Source organism: Blennius ocellaris (assembly GCF_963422515.1).
Source record: "Blennius ocellaris genome assembly, chromosome: 18".
NCBI classification, from domain to species: Eukaryota; Metazoa; Chordata; class Actinopteri; order Blenniiformes; family Blenniidae; genus Blennius; species Blennius ocellaris.
The window spans coordinates 18,550,463-18,566,680 of record NC_137667.1 but is presented as its reverse complement, the minus strand read 5'-3'; the positions used below and the strand labels follow the sequence as shown (position 1 = coordinate 18,566,680).

Genomic DNA, 16,218 nt, shown 5'->3' with positions numbered 1-16,218 from the left:
ATACACACAACGTATAATTCTACGTACACTCAGTTATGTGTGTGTGGTGGGGTTTGTGTGTACACATTAGTGTGTGTGGAGTACGACTTGCATGTACTATAAAATGATTTGTTTGTCTCTATACTCACTGGAGACGTATGTCTGCTACAGCACCTCCGTGCACCTACATTTGTGTGCACGTATACAAATGTGTGTGTGGAAGCAGTGAACCTACACACACACACACACACATCATGTGAACACAACAAAACTGCATTGCAGAAAATACAAATCAAGTTAACGTGCATGCAAATTGGAAACACTCACACGCAGATCAATGCACACAAATCACTTGACGTGTACACAAGATGCACAACTCAGCGCACGCCTGCACGAATCCCCCCTCTGCCCCTACTGCGCCGCACAACGAGGCAAATCGGACTATTTGTCATTTCGGTGTGTTTTTCTACATCCTTTTTGTTCCAGCGTGCGAAACGACAATAATTAGCCGTTCTCATCCGATGTCAAGAAGGTTAAACGTGAGCGAAACGTCCTGGAGGAGAAAATAGAGTGAAAATCCTCCTCCGCTCTCCTTGTAATGCAGAGTTCAACCTGTCCTCTCGCACGCAGCAGGAGCGCAGAGGACGGCGGCGGCGGGGGGGTGAGACGTGTGAAGAGTCTTAATGCTCACACAAACACACACGCACACACACAAGTGCGGTGGTTCGCCGTTCACCAGCCGCGGCGAGGACATCAAACACTGACGTGGTCACGTCCTTCGGCCGCGATCATCTTGATCGGTGGGATAAACGCCGGACGCGTGGCGGCGACGAGGGGCTTGTTGACACCTGTCACGTTCTCCGCCGCCGTGAGCTGATTTCAGCGCCGCACGTCCTCCCCTCTCGCCATTTGTCTGCCTCCCAAGTATTTTTGTTGAGTCGACGTTACCTAAGCACTTAGTGTGCATTAAGCGTCTCGTCGCTCGCTGTTAGCCCTCTTTTAGACGCCAAATTGAACGCGGTTTTTTTTTCTCTTCTTTTTTTATTTTCTCTCTCCCTGCAGAAGTCATTTATCTGAATCTTCCTCATGAAATGTGTTATCATAAAGCAGCCGGCTGCAGGAATCCTCGTCTTTTGGTTGGTTTGTGTCAGCCATACTAATCGTGTTGGGATATTATTGTACATCTGCTCGGCGGATGGAAAACGAACAAAGGCTAATACGCATGTCGAGGCGTGAAGCTTCACGCTACAGGAAGCAGCTGTACCCCGACTGGGGAGGGAGATCAGCTTCTGGATCTTATAGTTCTAATAACTTTATAGCGGTCAGACTCCTGTGGTCAAAGAAAACATTCTCTCTCATTTTGCTTTAAAGCTCCTATATGGAGCTACATTGACTTCCTAATGGGTTTGGAACAGTAATAATTGTCCTACAGCTTGTTTGAAGCCCCTGAAGTGAATCTTCCTCACTTGTTACTCCACTTTTTAGTGAATGCGTGAATCTGAGATTTTCCCTTCATGACATCATGTGGGGAAATAACCACTCCCCTTGGTAGTGGCGCTCTGCCTCACTGATATACTGAATAAATTCAGCCTAATAGGAAAGACATAGGGTAAAACTAAGTAACATATTTTATGTTTAACTGACCATCTTCAGGAGTCTCTCCTGGTTCAAACTGACTGAACGACAGCGTTTAGCGTCATAGCGTTGTGTCGTTTTAAATTGACTGGGTTTCCTGTTAAATAGTGACCAACTTCCTTCAGCGTCCGTCGTTACGACCAGTAACAACATATATTAAAAAAAGACTCGGAAGGTTGTGACTTGAAAATGTCATAGTAAAGGACGGCTACAGATTTCTATTGGGTTTTTAGCATCCGTTATTAGCAGTAACAAGAGATGCTAAAAGGTCACCAGTTAACAGGGAAACCACTTAATCTGATACACCAGGAAGCTCTCATCCTTGAGGAGAGTCGGAGTCATGGACAGACACTGCTCATTAGCATTTAAAGGCATAGACACAGAAACAGCCAGTTCTCAACCTTAGGAATTATGGTGAAAAGAGTCATAGTAATAAAACCAACAATTACAATAAAATGTGAACAACTGAGGTAAAAGCCAAAACGAGCTCATTAGTTTCTGCAGCATAAACCCTGTAATCTTTGGCCGTTTTGTTGTTGGTCGGCAAAGGTGACCTTTGTTCCACTTGAGCACTTCCTGAGCATTAGCATGATGCTACATGTGCGGCTAACATGACAGTCAATGATAAACAAGCCTGTGACTCTCAGTGTTTATATGGATTTATTCTGATTTCAATACAGTCAAGTTTCCTTTAAAGAAGAACAAAGACAGATCACTACATGACCTTAAAACGTCAATAAAGAGTTGTTTCATCCAGAAAATGGGCTTTTAGACTACAAATCATGAAAAGTGGTGTCGCTCTGGAACGACAAAAACAACCTGAGAACTCCAACAAAAGCTTCTCTTTTAAAGCTGCTCCGTCTATAAAAATGAATGACTTTGATCTGGAGACGTCTCACTGGTCTTCTGCCTGTCCCCTGCAGACATCGAGCTGCTGGCCGCCTGTCGGGAGGAGTTCCACCGCCGGCTCAAGGTTTACCACGCCTGGAAGTCAAAGAACAAGAAGAGGAACACCGACACCCAGCAGCGGGCGCCCAAGTCCGTCACCGACTACGGTACGACCAACGCGAACTCCTCCCGTGGTTCTGTCTGTTTGTGCTTCAGTGTGAGGTTTAATGTGCAGCTCCGGTTGCAGTCCACTGTCCGTCTTTGATTTACTGTCTTTTTAGTAAGAGCTCTATAATGTAGTTTGACTCCCTTCTTGATGTTGCTGTCAGGGATACCGAGTCAGTTCAGGCTCGAGATGAACCGTCCTCTAGTTTACAGGACTTACGAGTAACGAGCCCAAGGAATCGTCGCTGCCTGTAACTGATGACGTCGGAGTAATCAGTTACTGGACCGTGACTGGTAGAGGGAGAGTCAGGACCGTCTGAACAGAAACGTGTCGTTCGTTTCTGTCTGACTTAAGCAGGTCGTACGTCGGCACGAGGAACAGACTCGCTCCGTCTCTCACCTCACCACGCCGCCGCCGCCGCCTCATCTCCTTGTGCCACACGTCGAGTTGTCATGACGACAAAGAGCCCTCATTCAGAGCGGCCTATTGTGTGCTCTGCTCAGACTACTGATTGGACCTCGGAGACAGACACAGACACGCACGCACACACAGGCTTTCATCCTCCGCCTCTCAGTCCTGATCAGACTCGGTGGAGTCGGCGTGAAGCTCCGTGCGTCTCGTCGGAGGTCACTCGGGTAAAACCACGACCTCCATGGACCCGAGAGCTTCCCGTCCCTCGGCTTCCTGTCCATTTCGGAGACATTCATCTGCGGCAGAGACGTCCTGAGGAGCTTGAAATCTACTGGGGAGAAAAGACAGAAAACCTGGAGGAGGAGCCGTCCAGGTCTGAAGGTTTCAGCTGCTGAGTCTCTCGAGAACATCGATCCCAGGCTCCGACGATCTGAGGTGGTCTAAACAAGAGTAACACAAAAAGACGAAATCAAGCTTTTTCTGGAACCAACGTTTCAGGTGGACACGCAGCGTGTTTTTGTTTTACATTAACACAGCGACGTTTTGTTTCCACGGAAACGGCAGAGGAGCTTTAACGATGTAGCTTTCATGTTTGGCCACTAGTGGGGGCTGCTGTTTGTTTTTCGTTAGTCCGACATGTTAGATGTGAATTTTCTCGACTCACTTTGATTTTAAGCAGCACATTTTTTTCCTCTTCTGTTTGTGTAGGGGGGGTGGATAAAATTAGAATTTGCATGTAACAGGTTTAAATTGACCTTATTTATATACAAATCACATATATAATATCATTTTTTGATTTTCAGGTTGCTACTGCCTGCTACTGGCCATATAAGGAAAACCGCGTTTTGGGCGAATTTCTCGAATTTTGCCACTTTTGACAAGTTTTGTGATTTAATGGCTCAACAGTAACGTATCATATATTACATTCACACATTTGTCATGCTAATCAATGTTTTATTTGTTTATTTTAGGTAGTCTGAGACAAGATGGCTGCCAGTAGTACCTCCACTATTGGTCTTAGAAGCCAGGCTGCTTCAGACACGGATTGCTAACACCAGAACAATTTGGCAACAACCTCAAGATAGTTTTGGGGAAAACAACTGACAGATCCACTGTTACCTTGACAGAATTCCGTGCCGCGATGGAAAGACTGTCTGTTCAGCCATTATAATCATTAATAATGTGCATGCTATTGATTTTTTTTTGGTGTGTTCTAGTATAAACCATACCTTTTAGTTCATAAATAAACAAAATAAAACAAGTAATCACTATATTTGTACACAATGTTGAGACAGAGTCATTGTCCATTATCATATATAGCTGAAAAAAGCGTGCAAAAGTGTGATATACGCAGTACATCAAAACATGCCAGTAGCAGGCAGTAGCAGAACCAAAATTGAAAATGCAGGTTACTTGTGTGTTTTATATATAAATAAGGTCAAAATAAACCTGTTACACGAAGGTTTTGGGAAAAAAGGTCATTTATCCACCCCCCCTAGTTTGTGTCGAGAAGCGACCTCGCATAACTCCCAAAATACAGTTTTGAGAGTTTTACAGCGCGCGAGAACTTTATGATATATTTGCTTGTTTCACGATAATGGAAAGGTCGCGATGAGTGTGTATGAATACTCTCATACAAAGATCTCTCTATATACCGAAAAGTGTTTTACTCTGCAAATCTAGTTTCGACCATCTCAGAATAAAAAAAAAAAAATAGCCTTGGACCATTTCTGTGCTCTCTGGCGCCCCCTTGAGACGGACCGGAACCCTACATTTGGAACCACCAAGACGTTTAAACGAGAACAGAACCAAGTCATGTCACTGTTTTCTGTGTCTGTTTGTCGTGTGTGAGCTCGTCTCTCCTCGCCGACTTAACGGTGGATAATATGTGTGTGTCGGCAGTGTTTAACGTGTGTCCATCATGTCTCCATGTCTGTCCAGCAAAACAAAACAAACGGTTGACATCTCACTTGTTGCTGCTGTGTTGCATCACTGTCTGCAGTCTGTGTAACCTGGCATGTTTACTTTCAGATCATGCACCTCCCGTGAGAAAAGCATGTAAGTGCTCTTTTCAGTGTGTAACGCTACTAACCGGCAGAGCCGCAAACCCCCCCCCCCCCCCCCCTCCTGTATTAACCCCCCCCACCCCCCACTCCATCCTCACCACCACCCAGTCCTTCAAACATGGCCGACATCTGCTCCTCTCTGGGTCGCTGCTGCTTTCAGCTGCTCTGTTCAACAGAAAACGTCCTCATGGAGATTATCTGAACAATCTGTTATTGACTCTCCCACATGGGGGGGTTCTCGTGCGAGGTGGTGGTGGGGGTGGTGGTGGGGGGGGGGCGTGGCGCTTTCAGGGCAGTTTGCCGGGGTCGGTTTGGACGACGGCGTCACGTTCGCTGGAGCGTGACGGGAGGAGAAGGCCGCCGCGCTCGCTGATTGGCTGCAGCAGGTTGTAAAAGGAAGAAAGGAGAGAAAAAGGAGGTGAAGCTTCGCTCTTTTCTCCTGCCTTAATGAAGGTTTTAGACACACGGCAGCCCGGCGAGCCGTGAGGCACGACTGCACACATATTAAAACCTCACTGGAGTCTGACTGACGAGGGTCCGTCTGAACGCTGCCTCCACCAGATACGACAACAGCCGCAGTCAGCCAGAACATTACGACCGCCGACGGGCGAGGAGAATCACACCGACCGTCTTTTGAACGCAATACCTGCCAATAACGCAACGATTGTTGCTGTTCTCAATGTGACGGATTCAACAACAAGGAATCCACCAGTGTTGTTATGGTGGAGGCGGGGCTATGGTGTCATCTTTGAGCTCGCCTCTTCAGATTTCTTCACTTGTGGTGATTATTTCTAAACATACTGATTTGCTCTCAGAGAGCGTTCACACCAGCACCTGGTTCTGGTCGGTGTGACTCTGATCCAGACCGAAGGACTCAACTCTGCTCTGCTTCAGAACGTGGACCTCGGTTCTCTTGCAAATAAACTGCTCTCCGGTTCACAGACAGCGTTGAACCCGTCGGTCAGCGGAACGTAGAGCGCAGTGCATTCTGGGTAGTGAACAAACAAATTTAACAGCGCGACTCAAATGAGCAGCCGTTGTCATTGCGTGACATGTGGACATGTTGAGGCCCTGAAATGTCCCGGCATTAAAAACTCTGTTTACATGTAGACGGTCAGAAGACCGTCAGAAGATGGTCAGGAGACAGAAGACCGTCAGGAGACAGTCAGAAGATGGTCAGAAGATGGTTAGAAGACCGGAGACGGTCAGAAGATGGTTAGAAGACCGGCGACGGTCAGAAGATGGTCAGAAGACCGGAGACGGTCAGAAGATGGTCAGAAGATGGTTAGAAGACAGGAGACGGTCAGAAGATGGTCAGAAGATGGTTAGAGGACAGGAGACGGTCAGAAGATGGTCAGAAGATGGTTAGAAGACAGGAGACGGTCAGAAGATGGTTAGAAGACAGGAGACGGTCAGAAGATGGTTAGAAGACCGGAGACGGTCAGAAGACGGTCAGAAGATGGTTAGAAGACAGGAGACGGTCAGAAGACGGTCAGAAGATGGTTAGAAGACAGGAGACGGTCAGAAGACGGTCAGAAGATGGTTAGAAGACAGGAGGCGGTCAGAAGATGGTCAGAAGATGGTTAGAAGACAGGAGACGGTCAGAAGATGGTTAGAAGACAGGAGACGGTCAGAAGATGGTTAGAAGACAGGAGACGGTCAGAAGATGGTTAGAAGACAGGAGACGGTCAGAAGATGGTTAGAAGACAGGAGACGGTCAGAAGATGGTTAGAAGACAGAAGACGGTCAGAAGATGGTTAGAGGACAGGAGACGGTCAGAAGATGGTCAGAAGATGGTTAGAAGACAGGAGACGGTCAGAAGATGGTTAGAAGACAGGAGACGGTCAGAAGACGGTCAGAAGATGGTTAGAAGACAGGAGATGGTCAGAAGACGGTCAGAAGATGGTTAGAAGACAGGAGACGGTCAGAAGATGGTTAGAAGACCGGAGACGGTCAGAAGATGGTCAGAAGATGGTTAGAAGACAGGAGACGGTCAGAAGATGGTTAGAAGACCGGAGACGGTCAGAAGACGGTCAGAAGATGGTTAGAAGACCGGAGACGGTCAGAAGACGGTCAGAAGATGGTTAGAAGACAGGAGACGGTCAGAAGATGGTCAGAAGACCGGAGACGGTCAGAAGATGGTTAGAAGACAGGAGACGGTCAGAAGACGGTCAGAAGATGGTTAGAAGACAGGAGACGGTCAGAAGATGGTCAGAAGACCGGAGACGGTCAGAAGATGGTCAGAAGATGGTTAGAAGACAGGAGACGGTCAGAAGATGGTTAGAAGACAGGAGACGGTCAGAAGATGGTTAGAAGACCGGAGACGGTCAGAAGACGGTCAGAAGATGGTTAGAAGACAGGAGACGGTCAGAAGACGGTCAGAAGATGGTTAGAAGACAGGAGGCGGTCAGAAGATGGTCAGAAGATGGTTAGAAGACAGGAGACGGTCAGAAGATGGTTAGAAGACAGGAGACGGTCAGAAGATGGTTAGAAGACAGGAGACGGTCAGAAGATGGTTAGAAGACAGGAGACGGTCAGAAGATGGTTAGAAGACAGGAGACGGTCAGAAGATGGTTAGAAGACAGAAGACGGTCAGAAGATGGTTAGAGGACAGGAGACGGTCAGAAGATGGTCAGAAGATGGTTAGAAGACAGGAGACGGTCAGAAGATGGTTAGAAGACAGGAGACGGTCAGAAGACGGTCAGAAGATGGTTAGAAGACAGGAGATGGTCAGAAGACGGTCAGAAGATGGTTAGAAGACAGGAGACGGTCAGAAGATGGTTAGAAGACCGGAGACGGTCAGAAGATGGTCAGAAGATGGTTAGAAGACAGGAGACGGTCAGAAGATGGTTAGAAGACCGGAGACGGTCAGAAGACGGTCAGAAGATGGTTAGAAGACCGGAGACGGTCAGAAGACGGTCAGAAGATGGTTAGAAGACAGGAGACGGTCAGAAGATGGTCAGAAGACCGGAGACGGTCAGAAGATGGTTAGAAGACAGGAGACGGTCAGAAGACGGTCAGAAGATGGTTAGAAGACAGGAGACGGTCAGAAGATGGTCAGAAGACCGGAGACGGTCAGAAGATGGTCAGAAGATGGTTAGAAGACAGGAGACGGTCAGAAGATGGTTAGAAGACAGGAGACGGTCAGAAGATGGTTAGAAGACCGGAGACGGTCAGAAGACGGTCAGAAGATGGTTAGAAGACAGGAGACGGTCAGAAGACGGTCAGAAGATGGTTAGAAGACAGGAGACGGTCAGAAGACGGTCAGAAGATGGTTAGAAGACAGGAGGCGGTCAGAAGATGGTCAGAAGATGGTTAGAAGGCAGGAGACGGTCAGAAGATGGTTAGAAGACAGGAGACGGTCAGAAGATGGTTAGAAGACAGGAGACGGTCAGAAGATGGTTAGAAGACAGGAGACGGTCAGAAGATGGTCAGAAGATGGTTAGAGGACAGGAGACGGTCAGAAGATGGTCAGAAGATGGTTAGAAGACAGGAGACGGTCAGAAGATGGTCAGAAGATGGTTAGAAGACAGGAGACGGTCAGAAGATGGTCAGAAGATGGTTAGAAGACAGGAGACGGTCAGAAGATGGTTAGAAGACAGGAGACGGTCAGAAGACGGTCAGAAGATGGTTAGAAGACAGGAGACGGTCAGAAGATGGTTAGAAGACAGGAGACGGTCAGAAGATGGTCAGAAGATGGTTAGAAGACAGGAGACGGTCAGAAGATGGTTAGAAGACAGGAGACGGTCAGAAGACGGTCAGAAGATGGTTAGAAGACAGGAGACGGTCAGAAGATGGTTAGAAGACCGGAGACGGTCAGAAGATGGTTAGAAGACCGTTAGAAGACCGGAGACGGTCAGAAGATGGTCAGACAATGGTTAGAAGACGGTCATAAGACGGTTAGAAGACAGTTAGAAGACGGTGGACACACCGGAGCCCCTCCCCGTGTGGGCGGCTCATCAGCGCGGGCCGTTAAAAGACCCAAAGTTCCCAGAAGGTTTCCGGTACTTTGACGAAGCTGTTGGTTCAGTCCTTGTTTGGTATGTAGTTTGAAGTCCCCCTCGACCCCCTGCTGGCTCACCTCCAAGACTTTAGTATCCAAACCTCCTCACACGCCACAAGCAGCAATCAGCGACCTGGGTTGGATCCTGCTACCAGCTCATTTCAAGTGCTCCTCTTCAGGAATATCGCTAAATTTCTGCTTCTTTCTCTGAACAAGTAGTGCTGATTTTTATTTTTTTTTATTGACTGTCCTTCATTTTCCTTCTGGTAGAATCTGCTAGACGAAGGTTGAGTTTCTTGGCGTGGTTCTTCCTCAGTTTCTCGCCTGCCTTGGTGGTCGGAGGTGCCGTTTGGCGGGTGATGATAGAACGACGCTTCCGTCTCAAACAGATGGTCACAAGACGCTGCGGGAAAGAAAAAAAAAACAAAAACCAACTCATTTTTAACAAGGTGTTTGGTTCTGGACAAACTATTCTGACACATGAATCTCTCAGCTGCTGGAGAATTCAAGCTCTCGCACGATTTCTTCATTTTAAAACTTGAAAATAAGACGCACCGTCTGGCTGAATTTTTTATTTTTTTTTTTCCCCGCAGCGAGCTGATTCACCGTCGTGCTGATATTTGTAGAGTCTGCAGCTCCTTATGTCGCCACTTCTTGTAGAAAGATGCAAATGTTTGATGTCTCACACGAGTGACTCGGAGGCCCGGTGAACATCTGTCCCGCTTCACGACCCGCCGCCGAACGGGCGCCGCTCCGATCTGCACTGACCCTCCTGCAGCGACGACGGGGAAAACCTGCATGAAACCCACTCGTGTGTTTCACGGGGCGTGAAACACACGAGTGGGTTTCCTGGGCGTCGACAGGAAGAGGAGAGACGGTCACGTTGCAGGACCGACGTGAAAATTGGAGCCGACATGGACGAAAACCTCTGGCTGTTTCTACTCCGTCACTCTACTTTCTATATCTAATATCTTTACTGTAGGTCGACCTTGAGATACACATCTGGAGGTGTTACTGCAGTACAGAGGGTGTCCTCCAGGGGGCAGCAGAGAGGTTTCGCCTTTCAAACTCATTAACAAAATCATCTTACAAACAAATAATTAGAAGAACAAGCTTTGATTTCCTCCCTGAATTTAATTAATCTGTTTGGTGGGATTTCCCAACCCTCCGTTCTCCTTTTTCTTTTATTTCTTTTGAATCTCTCCGTCAAATTAGCATCATTATTTCCATAGTTTTATTTAGGATGAAATCTGCCTGCACATAAATATAAACACCCGTTAGTTATTTCTCACCGTTATTAAACTTCTTGTTCGCTTTTGTAAAATTGGCCAACATTGGTTTTAATTCATATTTAATATGATAAATGGATTAAACTGAATTATTGATTTAAAAAAATGAAGCGGTATTTTAGCTCCATCCTGAAGTTTGCACCAAAAAGTCAACTGTTGCATTGTGACAGAAAGGAAGCCGTGAAATATTAAAGTTTAAAAGAAAAGGTTACCGTTCTTCTACACAGAAGAAAATGTTCCTGAATTGGAGTTTTTACTGACGTCTGCTACGACGCTATTAGCCTAGCATGCTACAATAATGAGCCGTCTTTCCATTTATTTTTTGTTATTCAAAACAACAACCAATTTATTGTGTGAAAATTCACTTGCTTCTTTTTGTCACAATCACACGTCAAATGTGGGGAATTCCCATTCGGTAACTTTTCGTATTCCAAAAGCTGAGCCGATATCAAACGTGGTTTAAATCAGTCTGGGGAGGATTTGCGTCAGTAAACCGGCCTTGTAAAGAGCTTTTAGAATATAAAGTGGATGAAAAGTGTGAAGTTAAGTGTTTTGAAAGTGCGGCTGGAGTGGAGACGTCGTCCTCTTCCTGGAAACATGACGACAAATGGACCTTTTCACCTCTGCTGGAAATCTGAAAACCAAAAAAAAAATAACCTCTGACTCTGAAACCTGTCAATGACGATGATGCAGGGATTTTAAATGTACTTGTTTTGTTTTGGGGTTTTTTTTCCCCTCAAATTTGACAACCAACATTTCAAAGTGAAGAATATTAGTTTTTCAAAGAGCAGCTCCAGTCGTTTGCTCACTGAGGCTCTTCTGGGTCAAATCCAGGAAGAAGTCGTTCAGTGAAGCTGAAACTTGACCTTCGCCGGTTCGCCTCTCATGACTTATGTTGTGATCTCGTCTTGAAAGTACCAGTACTGACTTTTAACTACTTGCCGATGCTGCATCCATACTGAAGATATAATATTTTGTATTAAAGTGTTTTTCACTCATAAAAAAAGCTTCATAAAACCTAAAAATTAAGACTCTCGGCTTTGTAAAAGATTTATTAGGAATTAATTCAAACGCGTATTGAATTCTTGGCCTCACTAATAACTAATGTGACCTGCAGGTGAATGTTGACTGAAAAAAGCCTCGTTTGCATGAGGAAAAAGTCATAAATTTGTGTAATTAATCAGATTTTGGAGGATTTTCACCCGAAGCGTCTTCGGTCCTTCACCTTGGTCCTGGGCGGCGAGCGGGACTCGGGGTTAATCAGCGGGCAGAAAGCAGCTCCGCCCACCAGCAGCAGACGCCTCCGACGCTCACTTTTTACTCCCAAACGAGCTCTGCTTGGTAAAACATGAACTTCAGAGGCGCGTCGTGATCGTCGGCCTGGTGTCTCTCCCACATTTCACAGTTTCTGCGTCACGCCACTCGCCCCGACGCTGCTTCCTGCTCCTGTTCAGGAACCGCCGGCGTTCGCTTGGCTTCGCCATCCAACAGGCCGCAAGTTTAACACCTGGTGGAATCTGTGAAGTTCAAATGTTCACGTTCACTGAGTTTATTGGGTTAAAATCGTACAGGAAGAGATTATATTTCCACTTTTTAAAAAAAACAAAAAAAACTTTCAATTATGAGAAAAATGTATTTGTTTGCATTTCTAAATGGAAGACGATGCTTTAAAATTCAAATATTTTGCCAGACTCCCCAAAACAAAAACGTTTTCCAGATTAACATGGTAAATTAAGCAATAACTTTTTAACCTTTTCCCCCCGAAATATGGATTTTTTTCCCCACTTAATACTCAAAAAACGTACAAATTTCCAACATTCTTACTAGAAAACATCACAGAATACAAAATTTTAAAAAATGTATCATATTCTAAAATCTTTATTCAAATCCCCAATATAGCATGTAATCAATACATTTAAAACAATTAATAAAAGTCATATCACACGAAGAGCTACAACAAAGAAAAGGTTTTTTGAAATGATTGCTATAAAAGTTAACGAACAATAATATAACAGTCAAATCAGTAAAAATAGGTAAATGAACATGAAGAAATTGTCTCTTCATGTTGATTATTTTCACCATATTGTTTAATGGTGAAAGCTACAATTGATCATTTGAATGCTGTAAAACAAAATGAGATAATTTTGTTTTGTTTCAAGATTGACTTTTGATTTCTAAAAGTTTCTGATGAATTAAATTCAAAAACAAATTCAAATTCAAATTGTTTGAGAAAAAAAATAAAACCTTTTCAATTTTACATGTAATAAAAATTCACATGTCAAAGAATGTTTAAACAAATTTATAGGAATTTTTTTGCTGGAAAACAATCAATTTGTAAAATAAAACCTTTTTCTTTTTGTTTCTTTTCTCAAAAAAAGACATTTCAGCTCCAACTGATTCTTGAGGTTAATGCTTATAGTACATTTCTCACTGAATATCATTTAAAAGTAAATACACATTTTTAAAAATCATCTATATGATTGAAAAAGAATCACACATTTGGGAAAAATACAAAACATTTACTTTTATTTAGCAAATGCAGATACATCTGGAAATGTGTTTCTTTAATTTGAAGTCAAAAGACAAAATTCACTCACTATTTAGGGTTCATATTATGAACAAAAACTAAAAAGTTGAGTCGGCATATTTTTCTTTCAAGAAATTCTCTTTAGAAACTAATTTGAATCCTGGAAACATTAAAATGATTCCTTAAGAAGCAGCTCAGACAGAGAAATTTGGAATTTCCAACGATCTCTCCTCCCTTGAACGCACCGTAGCTTCTACAAGCCGATTGGCAGGTTTGCTAACAGGAGCGGGTCTGCAGACCGACACGTTTCCCAGAAGCCACCTCTCTCCCCACGCTGCACGTTAGCCCGGCTCACCGACTGGCTGCCGCCGCCGCCCGTCGTGACTCTGTCTGTGTCCAATCAACAGCCCAGCAGAACCCGGCCCCGCCCATCCCGGCCCGGCAGTACGAGGTGGCCATGAACCGGCAGCAGCGCTACTTCCGCATCCCCTTCATCCGGCCGGGCGACCAGTACAAAGACCCCCAGGGCAAGAAGAAGGGCTGGTGGTACGCCCACTTCGACGGGCCCTGGATCGCCCGGCAGATGGAGCTGCACCCCGACAAGCAGCCCATCCTGCTGGTGGCAGGTCAGTTTGCTTTGTGTGTCACGTTCGCAAGTTTTTAAAAAAAGAAAATATGAATTATTTTTGAAACTGACAAATTTTCATCTGAAAAATATTTGAATCTGTTTTTCATAGTGACAATCTTACGGTCAGATGTCGGTCGCGTGGAGCCTCGACTCATTCGTCTTCATTCACCTGTGGTCTGTTGCCATGGTGACGTGACGACATCACCACTTGTGAACTGAATGAATGAATGAGAGACCGTCAAACTTCTCGAGCTTCGTTACGCAAAACTTTTGTCGCATTTCCAAAAAAAGCAAGTCGTTGAAAACTGCTTCTGAGGCGGAACATTTAGAAAACTGAGAAAATACAACTTTTCTGAAGTCGCGATCAATCCGACTCGGATTGTCTGTCCGTACAAATGTGGGCGTTCTCCCATCGTGAATGTTCACAACGTGTTGTTCTCAGTGTAGTTTCATTATAGAAACAACCAGCAGCGCCCCCCAGTGGCCCGGCATGAAAACTACACTTGTCTGCTGTTGCCGTTTAAACCCCAAACTTTGTAGCCTGATCCTGAACGGTCAGTGTGCTTCAAGCGGGTTTCCTCCGGTGCCGGTCTGACGCTGCTCCGTCCCTCCGCCCAGGTAAAGACGACATGGAGATGTGCGAGCTCAGCCTGGAGGAGACGGGTCTGTCCAGGAAGCGCGGCGCCGAGATCCTCCCGCGGCAGTTCGAGGAGATCTGGGAGCGCTGCGGCGGCGTCACGTACCTCCGCAGCGCCATCGAGAGCCGGCAGGCGCGGCCCACCTACGCCACCGCCATGCTGCAGAGCATGTTCAAGTGAGGCGGAGGAGGAGGAGGGGGCGGGGCCTGGCCCGGCGCTGCAAACAAAGGGACGAATGCACCAGCTACCTGCCGGACGGCGTGAGACGCGCTGCACCAGGTTGCGACTTGCAGGGCGTTTTTTTTCTTTCTTTGACTCCACTTTCCTCTTGATTTCTTTCTTTCTTGCGGTCGATGGGTTTCTGTTCCGAAGGGGGCGGAGCTTCGTGTTTGACCCCCCCCCCTCCCCCCCCCCCCCCCTATGCAGAGAAAAATCAAACTAAACCACCGCCTCCGGTCGTTTCTGCGCTCCGTAACACGTCTCCGAGTCTAACTACGAGGCCTTAACGCTACTTTAACAGGGTTTAATCGCCAAAAAAGTAGGACTTTTCTTTTCGTGCTGCTGTTGGAAGCTGCAACATGTCAAATTCCTCAGTAATGAAACATTCCTGATGATTCCTCTGACGTCTCGCTGATTCTTCCAGGGCAAACACACAAACTTGCACAAGGAGGCAGCGCTCCGCCACTCCATCGCTCCACTCCCGCTTAAATCACACCTTTTTTTTTTTTTCTTGTTTTCCTTTGTTGGGACCATTTTGTTCTTCCAGTCGAATGTAACTCGAGACCTCGTTGATTTGCTTGGTGATTCCTCTCGTCGCTTGATTCTGCCCAAGTTAATGAGTCTCAGACCAAACGTCAGGTTTTTACTTCCTTTCCTCTTTTTTTTTTTTTTTTGTTTTGTTTTGTTTTGAAATCTTTTGCTTGCTGATTTAGTTTCTGAGGCAGAAAATGTGAAATAATTATGCAACTGCTGGAGCGCGAGTCCACACGTTGCTGCTGTTTGGGATCAACACGAAACAAACGAAATAAAACCACGGTAGAACCACTCGGCCAACGACGTCTCCAGGCTTGTTCGTCTCTTATAGTCGTTTCACCAAATCAAAGAGTCACTGGTCAACCTTTAAACTGGAAACTTCCGACGACACTGAATATTTTCTCCGCGGCGGCGAACGAGAAGCAATAACTGAAATGACGGCGAGGAAAAAGCTACGGGCCTGTTGGTGTAAATAACAACCCAGACAACGAAGGACAATCTGTGACGTTTCCTTCCTCCCTGAGCTTTTCCCTCCTTCAGACGGTCCGACGTCGACCTGCATGTTTGTTTGACTCCCGTCAGAAGAGATTGAAAATGATTCCCACTCTGACCTCTGACCTCCGGCTGCAAACGGAGGAGGAGGAGGAGGAGGAGAAGAAGAAGTTGCTGCGATTCCTCGTCCACACGTCACAATCATTCCTCGGGAAGCACTGCCTTCATGTCCGCCCTCATGTTTTTCTAACGCTGATCTCTAACTGATGAATAAATGCATTCCATGTTTCACTCACCTGCTGCTGCTGTTGTTCTTCCTCCTCCTCCTCCTCCTCCTCCTCCTCCGTCTGCAGACCTCACATTCTTCACCTCCGTCACTTTTCAACTCAGTATCCACCGTTTAATTTGTTTAATAATTAAGAGTTGAAAGAAACAAGAACACGAGGTACCAAATAACATGACTTGGCTAATAAAGGGTTAATTAAAAAAGAAAGAAGAAGAGATCAAACACAGTTTCTGGATCAGTTTGTATTTCAGCTCCTGTTTGTGAAACTCGACACAGAAATGATCTTGTAAGAAAAGTTGTTGTTACAGTCGATTTGGTATTTCAGGGTTGTCCCCCCCCCCCCCCCCCCCCACACACACACACACACACACAAAAGCAGCAAAAAAAAAAAAAAAAAAAAGTTAACATGAAAGTGAAGAACAAGGAATATTATTTACATGAGAGGTGAAAGAGGAAG

The 16,218-nt window shown here is 45.7% G+C and overlaps 1 protein-coding gene across 1 annotated transcript in view; it reads left to right on the top strand.

Annotated features, from left to right (window-relative positions):
* The window catches only part of LOC308143475 (unconventional myosin-VI-like), a 122,415-nt gene extending 106,663 nt beyond the window's left edge, over positions 1 to 15,752 (top strand). The window contains 4 exon segments of the mRNA XM_080514298.1: positions 2,538 to 2,669; positions 5,111 to 5,137; positions 13,372 to 13,590; positions 14,211 to 15,752. Coding sequence (XP_080370424.1) covers positions 2,538 to 2,669; positions 5,111 to 5,137; positions 13,372 to 13,590; positions 14,211 to 14,410 — 578 coding nt within the window. The 3' untranslated portion in view covers positions 14,411 to 15,752.
* The last annotated feature ends 466 nt before the right edge of the window (positions 15,753 to 16,218 follow it).